The 17,698-nt window shown below is 43.1% G+C and overlaps 1 protein-coding gene across 4 annotated transcripts in view; it reads right to left on the reverse strand.

Annotated features, from left to right (window-relative positions):
• Positions 1-17,698, reverse strand: part of npas2 (neuronal PAS domain protein 2) — a 99,918-nt gene that overhangs the window by 41,236 nt on the left and 40,984 nt on the right. For all 4 annotated transcript variants that reach the window (XM_065007411.1, XM_065007408.1, XM_065007410.1 and 1 more), the window contains exons 3-7: positions 16,243-16,299; positions 14,518-14,672; positions 10,497-10,588; positions 6,111-6,200; positions 3,610-3,721 (exon numbers count right to left, since the gene is read on the reverse strand). In XM_065007411.1, the coding sequence (XP_064863483.1) occupies positions 3,610-3,721; positions 6,111-6,200; positions 10,497-10,588; positions 14,518-14,672; positions 16,243-16,299 (506 nt within the window). The remainder of the gene's footprint in view (positions 1-3,609; positions 3,722-6,110; positions 6,201-10,496; positions 10,589-14,517; positions 14,673-16,242; positions 16,300-17,698) is intronic.

Here is a 17,698-nt window from a genome sequence, read left to right on the forward strand (position 1 = left end):
TCCAGCCAGAGCCCGGACTTGAACCCGATCTAACATCTCCGGAGAGACCTGAAAATAGCTGGGCAGCGACGCTCCCCATCCAACCTGACAGAACTCGAGAGGATCTGCAGAGAAGAATGGGAGAAACTCCCCAAATACAGGTGTGCCAAGCTTAGCCAAGAAGACTTGAGGCTGTAATTGCTGCAAAAGGTGGTTCAACAAAGTGGGGTGGCAGGGTAGCCTAGTGGTTAGAGTGTTGGACTAGTAACCGGAAGGTTGCAAGTTCAAATCCCTGAGCTGACAAGGTCGTTCTGCCTCTCAACAGGCAGTTAACCCACTGTTCCTAGGCTGTCATTGAAAATAAGAATTTGTTCTTAACTGACTTGCCTAGTAAAATAAAGGTAAAATATATATATATATTTTTTAAAGTACTGAGTTAAGGGTCTGAATACTTATGTAAATGATATAATTCAGATTTGTATTTTTAATACATTTGCAAACATCTGTATAGAATGACACACACATTTGGGATTTAAAGTGCAAAGGAAAAAAGGTTCCTTATTAAACCAAGAATGATATCATCACTCCATTATTACATATATCTAACGGGATTAAATTAAGTAAAATGCTTCCTCTGTGGTACCATAAACTCTGAGTCAAGTATCTGAGTTCACTTATCCAAGAGTAGCTAGACGTTCATAAGTACCTGAGAGCTCCTTTGTCCTCAGGTGGGAGTGCAGTGCACATAATGTATGTATTAGTGATGAACACTCAACTCAGCGCAACAAACATTCCCATAGCTATTCTTCAACAGAATGATAGTAGCACATTAACCAAGAAGATAGCTGACTTCCAAAACAATTTGTGTGTTGAGCAGGAGAGGCAGTATTTTTTTTTAACAAAAGAAAGGAGATGAAAGATAAATGCAGGAATTGACTGTTAATGAGGCTAGGAGAAAATTATGATTATTCCAGACACAGTAGCGTCTACAATAGTTTTCTATGCTTTGTATTCCTATAGTTCTAAACATAGACCTAGATGATTCCAAATCAGTCTCTTTCTCAGAAGAGAACAATTGTAGCATGGGATTAAGATCAGTGTCTCGAGCCCTAGATACAGTATTACTGAAGCTACAGTGATTAAAACTCCTAACCACACTGCTAGGCTAACTACTATTATTAGCTAAAGGACTAATCATAGGACCACAGTGTCCAGCAATCCAATAAACTGGCAGCACCAAACATGGCAACCTGCCCTATATTCACGGTCAATTCAGTATCAGGACTGCAAGGCAGAGGTGTGAGGTTCAGTACAGTAGAGTGTGAATTCCTAACACACAGAGGAATTAGTCATGTAAATACAATAGAACTGGATGAATGCCTACAGGAGAGATTTAACACTTTGTCAAACAGAATTTTTCCCAAAGCTGGCATAAAGTTGCTGTTTGTTTTGAAGGCTGTGGCGTGTGACTGTTGGGCCACTGCATGATTTGATGTATAATTCATGGGGATATCGCTCATAAAAGTGAAATAGCCAACATCAAAAGAAATAAAAGGTCACCGCAGCCCTGTTCATTGCTGTAGTGCATTAAATTAAGCAAAACAAAGCACGGCTACAGGACAGAATAGGAGGCTGGTACAAATGCTTATGAATAATTGTTCTGCAACATAATGCCAATAAGAAAAACAAAGCATTACTAACTTTCATTCAGTGACCCTAGTTTAGACCTGTGGATGAACAACAATATAATTAAAGTGTAAATGTTGGTTAAATGCCACCCATAATATTTATGTAAAATCTCATTAATATGGTGATGGACTCTCTGATTATACAGCACAGATGACTTGGATTCTTGGTGTCATCACCAAGAGTGATGCCCACCTATAATTTGACCCAAACAACTACCTCTTTCCCTACTGTATTTATTTTATTTTATTTATTTATTTATTTGCTCCTTTGCACCCCATTATTTTTATTTCTACTTTGCACATTCTTCCACTGCAAATCTACCATTCCAGTGTTTTACTTGCTGTATTGTATTTACTTTGCCACCATGGCCTTTTTTTTGCCTTTACCTCCCTTCTCACCTCATTTGCTCACATCGTATATAGACTTGTTTCTACTGTATTATTGACTGTATGTTTGTTTTACTCCATGTGTAACTCTGTGTTGTTGTATGTGTCGAACTGCTTTGCTTTATCTTGGCCAGGTCGCAATTGTAAATGAGAACTTGTTCTCAACTTGCCTACCTGGTTAAATAAAGGTGATTTTTAATATTTTTTATAAAAGAGTCCAAGACACTCGGAGATAGGTAAGAACATTTCAAACGTCTCATCAAACAACACTATTGTGAAATACACAGACATCTCTATCCAGACATCTCCTAAGCTAAGCATCCCTGGTGATGCCAGAGCTGGAGATCGACCCAGTACTGATTGACTGAGAAGGAAAAATGGGTTCAGACCTGAAGAAGTGAAGAGGAAAGATGGGTTCAGTACTGAGGGAGTGAAGAGGAAAGATGGGTTCAGTACTGAGGGGGTGAAGAAGAAAGATGGGTTCAGTATGGAGGGAGTGAAGAGGAAATATGGGTTCAGTACTGAGAAAGAAAGATAGATTTATTACTGATGTAGAAAAGAGTTAAGATGGGTTCAGACCTGAGGGAGTGAAGAGGAAAGATGGGTTCAGTACTGAGGGAGTGAAGAGGAAAGATGGGTTCAGTACTGAGGGAGTGAAGAGGAAAGATGGGTTCAGTACTGAGAAAGAAAGATGAATTTAGTACTGATGTAGAAAAGAGTTAAGATGGGTTCAGACCTGAGGGAGTGAAGAGGAAAGATGGGTTCAGTACTAATAAGGAAAGATGGGTTCAGTACTCAGGGAGTGTAGAGGAAATATTGGTTCAGTACTAAGGGAGTGAAGAAGAAATATGGGTTCAGTACTGAGAAAGAAAGATGGGTTTAGTACTGAAGGAGAAAAGAGGAAAGATGGGTTCAGTACTAAGAAGGAAAGATGGGTTCAATAATGAGGGAGTGAAGAGGAAAGATGGGTTTAGTACTGAAGGAGAAAAGAGGAAAGATGGGTTCAGTACTAAGAAGGAAAGATGGGTTCAATAATGAGGGAGTGAAGAGGAAAGATGGGTTCAGTACTGAGGGAGTGAAGAGGAAAGATGGGTTCAGTATTGAGGGAGTGAAAAGGAAAGATGGGTTCAGTACTGAGGGAGTGAAGAGGAAATATGGGTTCAGTACTGAGAAAGAAAGATGGAATTAATACTGAGTTAGAAAAGAGGAAAGATGGGTTCAGTACTAAGAAGGAAAGATGGGTTCAGTACTAAGAAGGAAAGATGGGTTCAGTACTGAGGGAGTGAAGAGGAAATATTGGTTCAGTACTGAGGGAGTGAAGAGGAAATATGGGTTCAGTACTGAGAAAGAAAGATGGGTTCGGTACTGAGGGATTGAAGAGGAAGGATGGGTTCAGTACTAAGAAGGAAAGATGGGTTCAGTACTGAGGGAGTGAAGAGGAAAGATGGGTTCAATACTGAGGGAGTGAAGAGGAAATATGGGTTCAGTACTGAGGGAGTGAAGAGGAAATATGGGTTCAGTACTGAGGGAGTGAAGAGGAGGACTAAATACTCACTGTCAGCAGAGATGGGGTCAGTCATCAGCATGTGGGATGATAGCAGCTTATAGACCTCCCCATGCTCACGCTCAGGGAGAAAGTTCAAGATATTTTGGTCCACCATATCTGACTGATACAAAAGGATAAAAGGTGGGAACGTCAGTGTCTATGGCCCATCATTGTCCATGCACATGTTATATCACAGTCAAATTATAAGGTACGGTATTACATACCATAGTTAGTGTCCCAATTGCAATTATGTATACACTGATTTGAATTAGTATATTTAGATCATAATTGGAAGCTAAAGTCATTTTTTGTTGGTACTTTTTTTTACCCCTTTTTTCTCCCTAATTGGTAGTTACAGTCTTTTCCCATCGCGGCAACTCCAGCATGGCCTCAGGAGAGTCGAAGGTCGAGAGCCGTGCGTCCTCCGAAACACCACCCCGCCAAGCCGCTTTGCATCTTGACACACTGTTCACTTAACCCGGATGCCAGCCGCACCAATGTGTCGGAGGAAACACCGTACAGCTGGCGACGAAGTCAGCGTTCATGCGCCCGGCCGCCACAAGGAGTCGCTAGAGAGCAATGGGACAAGGACATCCCAGCCGGCCAAACCCTCCCCTAACCCGGATGACGCTGGGCCAATTGTGCGCCGCCTCATGGGTCTCACGGTCACGGCCAGCTGCGACACAGCTCGGGATCGAACCCGGATCTGTAGTAACGCCTCTAGTACTGCGATGCAGTGCCTCAGACCATTGCGCTACTCGGGAGGCCTTGGAAGCTTAACGTTTAACGCATGATACAATCAGAAACATGGTGGTTGCAAGATTTAATCTATATCCTTGTTTACTGTGCAGCTATTTTAATATACAGTGGGGAGAACAAGTATTTGATACACTGCCGATTTTGCAGGTTTTCCAACTTACAAAGCACGTAGAGGTCTGTAATTTTTTATCATAGGTACACTTCAACTGTGAGAGAAAATCACCTTGTATGATTTTTAAGTAATTCATTTGCATTTTATTGCATGACATAAGTATTTGATACATCAGAAAAGCAGAACTTAATATTTGGTACAGAAAACTTTGTTTGCAATTACAGAGATCATACGTTTCCTGTAGTTCTTGACCAGGTTTGCACACACTGCAGCAGGGATTTTGTCCCACTCCTCCATACAGACCTTCTCCAGATCCTTCAGGTTTCGGGGCTGTCGCTGGGCAATACAGACTTTCAGCTCCCTCCAAAGATGTTCTATTGGGTTCAGGTCTGGAGACTGGCTAGGCCACTCCAGGACCTTGAGATGCTTCTTACGGAGCCACTCCTTAGTTGCCCTGGCTGTGTGTTTCGGGTCGTTTTCATGCTGGAAGACCCAGCCACGACCCATCTTCAATGCTCTTACTGAGGGAAGGAGGTTGTTGGCCAAGATCTCGCGATACATGGCCCCATCCATCCTCCCCTCAATAAGGTGCAGTCGTCCTGTCCCCTTTGCAGAAAAGCATCCCCAAAGAATGATGTTTCCACCTCCATGCTTCACGGTTGGTATGGTGTTCCGGGGTTGTACTCATCCTTCTTTTTCCTCCAAACATGGCGAGTGGACTTTAGACCAAAAAGCTCTATTTTTGTCTCATCAGACCACATGACCTTCTCCCATTCCTCCTCTGGGTCATCCAGTTGGTCATTGGCAAACTTCAGACGGGCCTGGACATGTGCTGGCTTGAGTAGGGGGACCTTGCGTGCTCTGCAGGATTTTAATCCATGACGGCGTAGTGTGTTACTAATGGTTTTCTTTGAGACTGTGGTCCCATCTCTCTTCAGGTCATTGACCAGGTCCTGCCGTGTAGTTCTGGGCTGATCCCTCACCTTCCTCATGATCATTGATGCCCCACGAGGTGAGATCTTGCATGGATACCCAGAGGGTGATTGACCGTCATCTTGAACTTCTTCCATTTTCTAATAATTGCGCCAACAGTTGTTGCCTTCTCACCAAACTGCTTGCCTATTGTCCTGTAGCCCATCCCAGCCTTGTGCAGGTCTACAATTTTATCCCTGATGTCCTTACACAGCTCTCTAGTCTTGGCCATTGTTCGAAAGGTTGGAGTCTGTTTGATTGAGTGTGTGGACAGGTGTCTTTTATACAGGTAACGAGTTCAAACAGGTGCAGTTAATACAGGTAATGAGTGGAGAACAGGAGGGCTTCTTAAAGAAAAACTAACAGGTCTGTGAGAGCAGGGAATTCTTACTGGTTGGTAGGTGATCAAATACTTATGTCATGCAATAAAATGCTAATTAATTACTTAAAAATCATACAATGTGATTTTCTGGATTTTTGTTTTAGATTCCGTCTCTCACAGTTGAAGTGTACCTATGATAAAAATGTAAGACCTCTACATGCTTTGTAAGTAGGAAAACCTGCAAAATCGGCAGTGTATCAAATACTTATTCTCCCCACTGTACATGAATATTAAGTTACAAAGAACAATGCTGTTACGAGCTAGATCAGCCGAACTCTCACTCACCGGTAAATGGGCAATGAGTGAAGACACGCTGTCGGACACATATATAATGTTTCCATCTGTAGTTAGTGCTATGAGGAAACCGTCTAAAGCCTGTGGAAGGAAAACAAAGTGATTATTCTAATACCAGCAACAGGAGTACTTCCGGGTTGGAGCGAGCGGTCGCATCTGCCCTCGGTCCGCAGGTAGTATTACATTTCATTACATTTCATTATAGTACAACGGTTTGATTTGTCTAATCTTAGCAATTTCTTCTTAGCTAGCTACATAGCCGTCTTTGTATCATAGATAATTGCGTAATTATCGTATTTCGTCGTCCTAACGCAGTCTACACTGCCCTGCAGCTAGCCAGCTAGCTAACGTCCACCGTTATCTAGTCCACCGTCTACCGATTAGCAGCACAACTATTACACTCAACTGAACGACTTGATTAGTGTAGTGTTAGCTAGCTACATAGTTGTCTTTGCTGTCTTCGTATCCAAGATAATTGTGTAGTTCAGAGTGTGTAGTTTTAGAGTGATTATCTTAATTTACCGAGGTTAGCTAGCCAGCTATTTGTCGTCCTTAACGTAGGAGACACTGCTAGCTAGCCAACAGCTAGCCAACGTCTACCGAACAGAACTTCCGCACTCAACAATCCGGTCGCATTTCGCTTCGCTCCACAGGTAGTATCACATTTTTCATTTCATTTCATTACAGTACAACGGCCTGATTTGTTTGATCGTAGCTAGCTACATAGCTAGCTACATAGCCGTCTTTGTATCAAAGATAATTGTGTAGTCTAGAGCGATTTCCTAGGTTAGCTAGCCAGCTATTGTCGTTCTTTTAACGCAACGTAACGTAATCAACACTGCTAGCTAGCCAGCTAGCCCCGAATAGCAGCACAGTAGAAACTATTACACTCAACGGAACGACTTGATTAGTGTAGTGTCAACAACGCAGCCACTGCCAGCTAGCCTACATAGTTAACAACGCAGCCTCTGCCAGCTAGCCTACTTCAGCAGTACTGTATCATTTTAATCATTTTAGTCAATAAGATTCTTGCTACGTAAGCTTAACTTTCTGAACACTCGAGACGTGTAGTCCACTTGTCATTCAATCTCCTTTGCATTAGCGTAGCCTCTTGTGTAGCCTGTCAACTATGTGTCTGTCTATCCCTGTTCTCTCCTCTCTGCACAGACCATACAAACGCTCCACACCGCGTGGCCGCGGCCACCCTAATCTGGTGGTCCCAGCGCGCACGACCCACGTGGAGTTCCAGGTCTCCGGTAGCCTCTGGAACTGCCGATCTGCGGCCAACAAGGCAGAGTTCATCTCAGCCTATGCCTCCCTCCAGTCCCTCGACTTCTTGGCACTGACGGAAACATGGATCACCACAGACAACACTGCTACTCCTACTGCTCTCTCTTCGTCTGCCCACGTGTTCTCGCACACCCCGAGAGCTTCTGGTCAGCGGGGTGGTGGCACCGGGATCCTCATCTCTCCCAAGTGGTCATTCTCTCTTTCTCCCCTTACCCATCTGTCTATCGCCTCCTTTGAATTCCATGCTGTCACAGTTACCAGCCCTTTCAAGCTTAACATCCTTATCATTTATCGCCCTCCAGGTTCCCTCGGAGAGTTCATCAATGAGCTTGATGCCTTGATAAGCTCCTTTCCTGAGGACGGCTCACCTCTCACAGTTCTGGGCGACTTTAACCTCCCCACGTCTACCTTTGACTCATTCCTCTCTGCCTCCTTCTTTCCACTCCTCTCCTCTTTTGACCTCACCCTCTCACCTTCCCCCTACTCACAAGGCAGGAAATACGCTCGACCTCATCTTTACTAGATGCTGTTCTTCCACTAACCTCATTGCAACTCCCCTCCAAGTCTCCGACCACTACCTTGTATCCTTTTCCCTCTCGCTCTCATCCAACACTTCCCACACTGCCCCTACTCGGATGGTATCGCGCCGTCCCAACCTTCGCTCTCTCTCCCCGCTACTCTCTCCTCTTCCATCCTATCATCTCTTCCCTCTGCTCAAACCTTCTCCAACCTATCTCCTGATTCTGCCTCCTCAACCCTCCTCTTCTCCCTTTCTGCATCCTTTGACTCTCTATGTCCCCTATCCTCCAGGCCGGCTCGGTCCTCCCCTCCCGCTCCGTGGCTCGACGACTCATTGCGAGCTCACAGAACAGGGCTCCGGGCAGCCGAGCGGAAATGGAGGAAAACTCGCCTCCCTGCGGACCTGGCATCCTTTCACTCCCTCCTCTCTACATTTTCCTCTTCTCTCTCTGCTGCTAAAGCCACTTTCTACCACTCTAAATTCCAAGCATCTGCCTCTAACCCTAGGAAGCTCTTTGCCACCTTCTCCTCCCTCCTGAATCCTCCTCCCCCTCCCCCTCCTCCCTCTCTGCAGATGACTTCGTCAACCATTTTGAAAAGAAGGTCGACGACATCCGATCCTCGTTTGCTAAGTCAAACGACACCGCTGGTTCTGCTCACACTGCCCTACCCTGTGCTCTGACCTCTTTCTCCCCTCTCTCTCCAGATGAAATCTCGCGTCTTGTGACGGCCGGCCGCCCAACAACCTGCCCGCTTGACCCTATCCCCTCCTCTCTTCTCCAGACCATTTCCGGAGACCTTCTCCCTTACCTCACCTCGCTCATCAACTCATCCCTGACCGCTGGCTACGTCCCTTCCGTCTTCAAGAGAGCGAGAGTTGCACCCCTTCTGAAAAAACCTACACTCGATCCCTCCGATGTCAACAACTACAGACCAGTATCCCTTCTTTCTTTTCTTTCCAAAACTCTTGAACGTGCCGTCCTTGGCCAGCTCTCCCGCTATCTCTCTCAGAATGACCTTCTTGATCCAAATCAGTCAGGTTTCAAGACTAGTCATTCAACTGAGACTGCTCTTCTCTGTATCACGGAGGCGCTCCGCACTGCTAAAGCTAACTCTCTCTCCTCTGCTCTCATCCTTCTAGACCTATCGGCTGCCTTCGATACTGTGAACCATCAGATCCTCCTCTCCACCCTCTCCGAGTTGGGCATCTCCGGCGCGGCCCACGCTTGGATTGCGTCCTACCTGACAGGTCGCTCCTACCAGGTGGCGTGGCGAGAATCCGTCTCCACACCACGTGCTCTCACCACTGGTGTCCCCCAGGGCTCTGTTCTAGGCCCTCTCCTATTCTCGCTATACACCAAGTCACTTGGCTCTGTCATAACCTCACATGGTCTCTCCTATCATTGCTATGCAGACGACACACAATTAATCTTCTCCTTTCCCCGTTCTGATGACCAGGTGGCGAATCGCATCTCTGCATGTCTGGCAGACATATCAGTGTGGATGACGGATCACCACCTCAAGCTGAACCTCGGCAAGACGGAGCTGCTCTTCCTCCCGGGAAGGACTGCCCGTTCCATGATCTCGCCATCACGGTTGACAACTCCATTGTGTCCTCCTCCCAGAGCGCTAAGAACCTTGGCGTGATCCTGGACAACACCCTGTCGTTCTCAACTAACATCAAGGCGGTGGCCCGTTCCTGTAGGTTCATGCTCTACAACATCCGCCGAGTACGACCCTGCCTCACACAGGAAGCGGCGCAGGTCCTAATCCAGGCACTTGTCATCTCCCGTCTGGATTACTGCAACTCGCTGTTGGCTGGGCTCCCTGCCTGTGCCATTAAACCCCTACAACTCATCCAGAACGCCGCAGCCCGTCTGGTGTTCAACCTTCCCAAGTTCTCTCACGTCACCCCGCTCCTCCGCTCTCTCCACTGGCTTCCAGTTGAAGCTCGCATCCGCTACAAGACCATGGTGCTTGCCTACGGAGCTGTGAGGGGAACGGCACCTCAGTACCTCCAGGCTCTGATCAGGCCCTACACCCAAACAAGGGCACTGCGTTCATCCACCTCTGGCCTGCTCGCCTCCCTACCACTGAGGAAGTACAGTTCCCGCTCAGCCCAGTCAAAACTGTTCGCTGCTCTGGCCCCCCAATGGTGGAACAAACTCCCTCACGACGCCAGGACAGCGGAGTCAATCACCACCTTCCGGAGACACCTGAAACCCCACCTCTTTAAGGAATACCTAGGATAGGATAAAGTAATCCCTCTCACCCCCCTTAAAAGATTTAGATGCACTACTGTTCCACTGGATGTCATAAGGTGAATGCACCAATTTGTAAGTCGCTCTGGATAAGAGCGTCTGCTAAATGACTTAAATGTAAATGTAAATGTAAATAATTGTTGTGTGCTACATTTGTTTCAGAGGTGCATCATGGGTAATGCTGGTGCTGGCGTACAGCGGTTCATCAGGATGTCAAAATACAGTATTCCTTCCAGTACAAGTGAAGGATGTCCTTTGGCTTCATTTAATATCTGAGGAGATTAACGTGGTGCTAAGCTGATTTTACCTCCAGCATCAACTGGGTGAACTCCTCATTACTGAGGAACGAAGGCTTCCAGTCCTGCCGGATCTCACACGACTCGGTCTGTGCTGTGATTTCTGAAACAGAGGATAAGGCCAAGTATAGGGGTTAGATAGATCTGTTAGCACTACACTACTGCTGTCCCCGACAAAAATAAATCTTGGTCGACCAAGAGTCATCTGTTCTTTCAACCAATCGATTTGTTGATATTTTAAAATGTGTATTTTTCGACACATCCTATGTGTTTTAATCAAATCAACTATATGCACTGAGCTTGTCTGATGCTTTAAGAAAACTGTTTGATTCAATAATTAAGACACACTCGTGACTAGAGGGAGTTTGACCGCGATTGATTTGAATGTGCCGGGCCTGGCTCAGACTTGCTGAGCCGTGTTAAAAAAAACTGTGAGTGACTGTGTGACTAGCACCTATTGTCTCTTTCTCCTCCCTGCTGCAGCGACCACCACAGAACATCAACAGTGTGTATCACACTGTTCGGGTTGCTGAAGCTGCAACATAATTACATCCATTTCTGACTGAAAAGTTATGTTACCAAAATCTCTCATTGGTTTAGGAAAAACATTCCCTATTCCCTCAACCGTTGCTCTCTTTACGTGACACATGTACGCATCACATGCACGTAAACAATAGGACCTGGCCTATAACATATCATAATCACATCAATAAATTGGTTAATACACAACTCTGAACACAGTAACAAGTGACAGCAAATCAGATGCAGAGGACGTGACAAATAAACTCGAATTGGGGGAATGTTTACTGGTTGCTCAGGAGGAAGTCTGAAGAGTGGAATACATTTGACTAGCTGTGGAAAATACTGGAGATCAAGAAAAAGAAGCTAAGGAGCAAGTGCCACATGCATATTATGTTTGCCAAACAGTATCTATTAGATGACAACATCATTTTTGGAACAATGTAAACATCACTGAATAAATAAGCGTACCAGAGGGTCTGTTGTAATTTTGTTTTGTAAAGCCTTTATTACAGCAAAGACTAAAAACAGTCGCATTCATTTGTGAATGCAATTTTCGAATTGGAAAGGTTTAGGCCTATTTAATTGTTTACGCTAATTATGTTATGTCACTTTGTTATTTTATTTTAAAACTAAAATGCTTGATTGCATTTCATATCATGAATGACTCCTATGCTGTGTGATGACATTAACAAATAAATTATTGATTGATACTGTAGCCTATAAAAGTATTGAAATATAGGCCTAAGTTAGTTAAGCTACTAAGACTAAACAGGATGAGCTCTTAGGCTTATAGCTCGATGATGGTATACAAGGCTGCTATACGAAGCCTACTAATGATAATAACATGACTTATTATTATAATAATGATGATCATAATAATAATAGTAATAATAACAAGAAGGGCATCAAGGAAAAAGGAGGATTATTATTATATATATAATTTTTCTGACAATTTGGAAGAGTGTAAACAGCAAATAAATGGTAAATAATACCAGAGAGGCTGGTCTAACAAAAAAAGTGTAAAGCCACATTTGTGAAATTGTTTATCTGACATGTTGTGGTTGCTTGAGGATTGGTGATCAGTAGGTTATTAAACAAACACTCACAGGCAACAGAAGCGGCATCGGTCTTTATTTCTGTAGATATACAGTTCATTTGGAAATTATTCAGACCCTTTGACTTTTTCCACATTTTGTTATGTTACAGCCTTATTCTAAAATAGATTCAATCGTTTTTCCCCCCCATCAACAATCTACACACAATACCCCATAATGACAAAGCAAAAGTTTTTATTTATTTATTGCAAATGTAATAAAAAATTATAAAGGGAAATATCACATTTACATAAGTATTCAGACCTTTTACTCAGTGCTTTTTTGAAGCACCTTTGGCAGTGATTACAGCCTTGAGTCTTCTTGGGTATGATGCTACAAGCTTGACGGCACACATGTATTTGGGGAGTTTCTCCCATTCTTCTCTGCAGATCCTCTCAAGCTCTGTCAGGTTGGATGGGGAGCGTCGCTGCACAGCTATTTTGAAGCCACTCCTGTGTTGTCTTGGCTGTGTGCTTAGGATCGTTGTACTTGGCCGTTAATCTTTCCCTCAATCCTGACTTGTCTCCCAGTCCCTGCCACTGAAAATCATGTCCAATTATTGAATTTACCACAAGTGGAATCCAATCAATGATGATCAGGTGAATCCTGTTTTCATTGAGCTCAATTTCGAGTCTCATAGCAAAGGGTTTGAATACTTATGCAAATAAGGTATTTCTGTAACAAACAAAAAAATATATATGTTTTCGCTTTGTCCTTATGGTGAATTGTGTGTAGAGTGATGAGGAAAAAATTTTATTTCATGAATTTTAGAATAAGGCTGTAGAGTAACAAAATCTGTAAAAAGTCAAGGGGTCTGAATACTTTCCGAATGCACTGTGTATGGATGATATGTAAAGCCAGGCACATTTAACAGTTACTGTAGGCTATTGATTACAGACCAAATTAAGTCGGGGTTTCCTCTCTCATCATTTTTCTTAGACAATTACGGCAAGGGCTGTTTTCTCGTCTCCTAACTCCGGTGTCTTGTACACCATGATCAAAAAAACATTTTTTTGCTACTGCTCAACTAAAGAAATTACGGTCGACCAACAGCCTATCGACCAAACAATCGGCCAGTCGACTAAACACACCAACATCCAGGGGACCATCGCTGCCAAATCGGCTAGTAGTGGAAGGATCCTGATGAATACCTCTGAATAGACCCAACTCATCAATCTCTCAGATAAAATAGGAGAAGCATAACAGAAGTGGAAGAGCGGTTAAGAAATATCCCAGATCGGGACTGTTTCTGTCCAAAAGCCATCTCGTAAACACTGACAGCTGTGACCTTGATTCTGACAGGAGACTGACAGGCTGACTACACTGCTCGTGTCATGTGAGCGAGCGTTGCAAAATACATTTAGAAATGTATATTATTCAATTATTGTACCCACGCGCGCGCCAATGAGCATCTGCGTTGCCAAGGGCTAAAATAGAAATCAGTTCTATTTGTGACGCAGATCGCGCTGCAAGTCCTGCCTCTCCCATCTCCTCATTAGTTTACAGAAGCAGGTACCCATGTGTCATCTCCTCATTGGTTATACCCACGTGGGTGACTGAAAGACAAACAAGGTCGGTGGCGGTAATGCACCTAATTTATGAAAGTTGCCAATCACAATATAAAGTCAAGAGAAGAAAATGCCTGGAAGGAGGAAAGATGACTAGAAACGATTCGGTTGACCGTTTTATGTGTGGATTAATTGGCGGAGTAGAGGATCTTGTGCATTTCAGGTAAAATAACAACTCAATGTTTATATCCCAGGACAAATTAGCTAGCTAGCTAATTTGCCATAAATGTTTAACGCTTTTCGACCTGTCCCCAAATTAATATAATTGGTTCAGTTTGTTTTGATATTTTAACCTGCGTGTCGTGATCGCGTTTGGTGTGGGGGGACAAAATACCTTTATGCACGATGGCGCACGCGCACAGCCGGTTTGGGTTCCATGTGAGTTGAAGTTCTGTCTGTCTGGGCCAAGCTTTGTAGAGAAGTGGAGAACTCCTCTCTTTACTCTATGTTCCTGTCCAAACAAATACTATACTAGACAGCTAATGCCCTCCACCCTCCTTCCTTCTTTTCCCACCCGTTCTGGGAGCAGTGATGTTCTTTATGTAGGGCAGGACACAAGTGCCACATGCACACGCATTTTACATTTGAGTCACTTAGCAGACAGACGCTCTTATCCAGAGCGACTTACAGCTAGTGCATTCATCTTAAGATAGGTGGGACAACCACATATCACAGTAAGTACATTTTTCCTCAATAAAGTAGCTGTCAGCAAAGTCAGAGCTTTTAGGAAAAGACAAGTTCAAGTGTTGATGTTTTTTGGTTGTTTTTTAGACGCCACACACACAGGTCAGCAGGTGGCCAACGTCAATGTGATGAATGACGCAGTCGACTACATTACACATTCCTACCTTTCTGTGTGTGCAGGAAGTTGATCGTTCTCTGCAGTATGGTGGACTTGTCCATCTTGCGCGGATGACCTTGGCCCTGCAGCATGGTGCACAGCTCCTTGATGAGCACATTGAATTGGTCTCTTCTTTTCTTTTCCGATTTGTTACGAGATGCCCTTTAATAGAAAACATGATAAATGTACAGGATTACATTTCTCACCCTTTACACTGAGCGTAAAAAACATTAGGAACACCTTCCTACTATTGAGTTGCAGACCCTTTTGCCCTCAGAACAGCCTAAATTCATCAGGCAAGGTGTCGAAAGCATTCCACAGGGATGCTGGCCCATGTTGACTCCAATGCTTCCCACAGTTGTGTCAAGTTGGCTGGATGTCCTTTGGTGGTAGATAATTCTTGATACACAAGGGAAACTGTTGAGCGTGAAAAACCCAGCAGCGTTGCAGTTCTTGACACACTCAAACCGGTGCGCCTGGCACCTACTACCATACCCCGTTCAAAGGCACTTAAATATTTTGTCTTGCCCATTCACCCTCTGAATGGCACATACACAATCCATGTCTCAATTGTCTCAAAGCATAAAAATCCTTGTTTAACCTATCTCATCATCTTCATCTATGACTTACCTAGTTAAATAAAGGTTCAATTAAATTAAAATTAAATTAAAATCTACACTGACTGAAGTGGATTTAACAGGTGACATCAATAAGGGATCATAGCTTTCACCTGGATTCACCTGGCCAGTCCATCATGGAAAGAGCAAGTATTCCTAATGTTTTGTACACTCATTGTAATTTCAAACGTGGAACATATACACTTTATAAATGATTTATAAAGAAGTGCATTTGAGGACAGATGCTAATGCACAATAGATGCGGTGGAAGTTGCGAGCTCAACGATTCTACATACAGCTTCTTATTTATTAAACACACTCAAGCTAAGAAGTGACAGCTGCAAATAAATAACCACCATCACAATTCACTCATTCCTCAGCCACCATAAAACAGGTTGCAGGATGCTAAGAGAAGGATGACAGTCTAGTGAAACCCAACAATATCCCTTCTGATATCAACAAGCAAATATTTCTGAAGATTCATTCCATATGGACTTATTTTTTTTAATGGAAAACACTCTGATATCAACAGCATAGCATGTACAAAATCTACCATTAAAACAAACAAACATATCTTTTTTTGTGCTTGTAGTTTTTGCTGCCATTCTCCCCACACAAACCTTCGATGAATCTGACCCCAGCTGAACCCACCAGAAAACTGATACACTGACTAATGATTTAAAAGTCTACTTTCAGTCAGGCTTGTATGCATCATAACTGAAAAGCAAAAAATGGCTTGACCTTGTTGACTATATTTAACAGTTTCCTATGATATTTTGTAAACTGTCTAGGCACAGAAACACTTGTCTTTGTGCTGAAGGTGTTGAGGTTTATAGAGCTGAAAGTGTGAAGAGTCTTCACATCAGGAAAGCAAACACCTTCACAGATGGAATGTCAAAGTAGGGCCATGCCAAGGGGACCTTTCATTAACACATACAAGCTGAAGTAGGGAACTTCTCCGTCTGCCTCATCTCTCGTCCTTACACTCAACCGTCTGTCTCTCATAGGACACACACACTCACACACAACCATTACAAACAGACACACAACCCACACACAACCATTACACACAGACACACCACCATTAAAAACACACACACACAGTGGTGGAATACCTTTTTGCCCTGTCTTTCTCATCTTCATCCATCAAATCGTCCACACAGCTGCTGGTGCTAGAGGGAGAAGGGAGAGGGGAGGGGGAAATCAGTTGGAATGCTGTTTCTCTGAATTAACACCACAGTCATCAACAGATAGATACAAAGCAGATACAAATCCCCCTCTCCCATACAACATTATGAACAGAGATAGACACCCTTGGAATGTAAACCATTCTTCAAAATATCATCTTATACAACAGCAGTCTCCAACTATGGTCCAAAAGTGCCCAGATGCTTTATTCTAGGGTGTTCACATAGTACAGTAGTCGACCAAGTATATCCCTGCATACAGTGCATTCAGAAAGTATTCATACCCTTTGACTTATTCCACATTTTGTTGTGTTACAGCCTGAATTCAGAATGGATCAAATATAATTTAAAAATAATAATCACCCATCTACACACAATACCTTGTAATGACAAAGTGAAAACATGTTTTAGACATTTTTGCTACTTTATTGAAAATGTAAACATATATATCTAATTTACATAACTATTCACACACCAGAGTCAATACATGTTAGAATCACCTTTAGCAGTGATTACAGCTCTGAGTCTTTCTGGGTAAGTCTCTAAGAACTTTGCACAACTGGATTGTCCAATATTATTCTTTTGAAAATTCTTCAAGCTCTGTCAAGTTGGTTGTTGATCATTGTTAGACATTTTCATGTCTTGCCATAGATTTTTTTTTTTTACAATTTAAGTAAAAATTGTAACTGTAACACTCAGGAACATTCAATTACGTCTTGGTACGCAATTCCAGTGTATATTTGGCCTTGTGTTTTAGGTTATTATTAAACTCTGTAACTATTTTAAGGTCACTGTTAGCCTCATGGTGAAATCCCTGAGCGGTTTCCTTCCTCTCCGGCAACTGAGTTAGGGAAGACGCCTATATATTTGTAGTGAATGAGTGTATTGATACACCACCCAAAGTCTAATTAATAACTGCACCATGTTCAAAGGGATATTCAATGTCTGTTTTTTTTATTTCTTATTTGCTAGGCATTGGAAAACCTCCCTGGTCTTTGTGGTTGAATCTGTATTTGAAATTCACTGCTCGATTGAGGGACCTTACATGTAATTAATTGTATGTGTGGGGTACAGGTGAGGTAGTCATTTAAAAATTGTTAAACAATATTATTGCACACAGATTGAGTCAATGCGACTTCTTATTATGACATGTTTACTCCTGAACTTAATTAGGCTTGCCATAACAAAAGGGTTGAATAATTATTGACTCAAGACTTCAAATTTTTCATTTTTCATTAGTTTGTAAACATTTCTACAAAGACAATTCCAATTTTACTTTATGTGGTATTGTGTGTAGGTCGGTGACAATCTCAATGTAATATTTTAAATTCAGGCTGTAACACAATAGAATGTAGAAAAAGTCTATGGGTGTGAATACTTTCTA

The sequence above is a fragment of the Oncorhynchus nerka genome, linkage group LG22, assembly GCF_034236695.1.
Source record: "Oncorhynchus nerka isolate Pitt River linkage group LG22, Oner_Uvic_2.0, whole genome shotgun sequence".
Classification (NCBI taxonomy): domain Eukaryota; kingdom Metazoa; phylum Chordata; class Actinopteri; order Salmoniformes; family Salmonidae; genus Oncorhynchus; species Oncorhynchus nerka.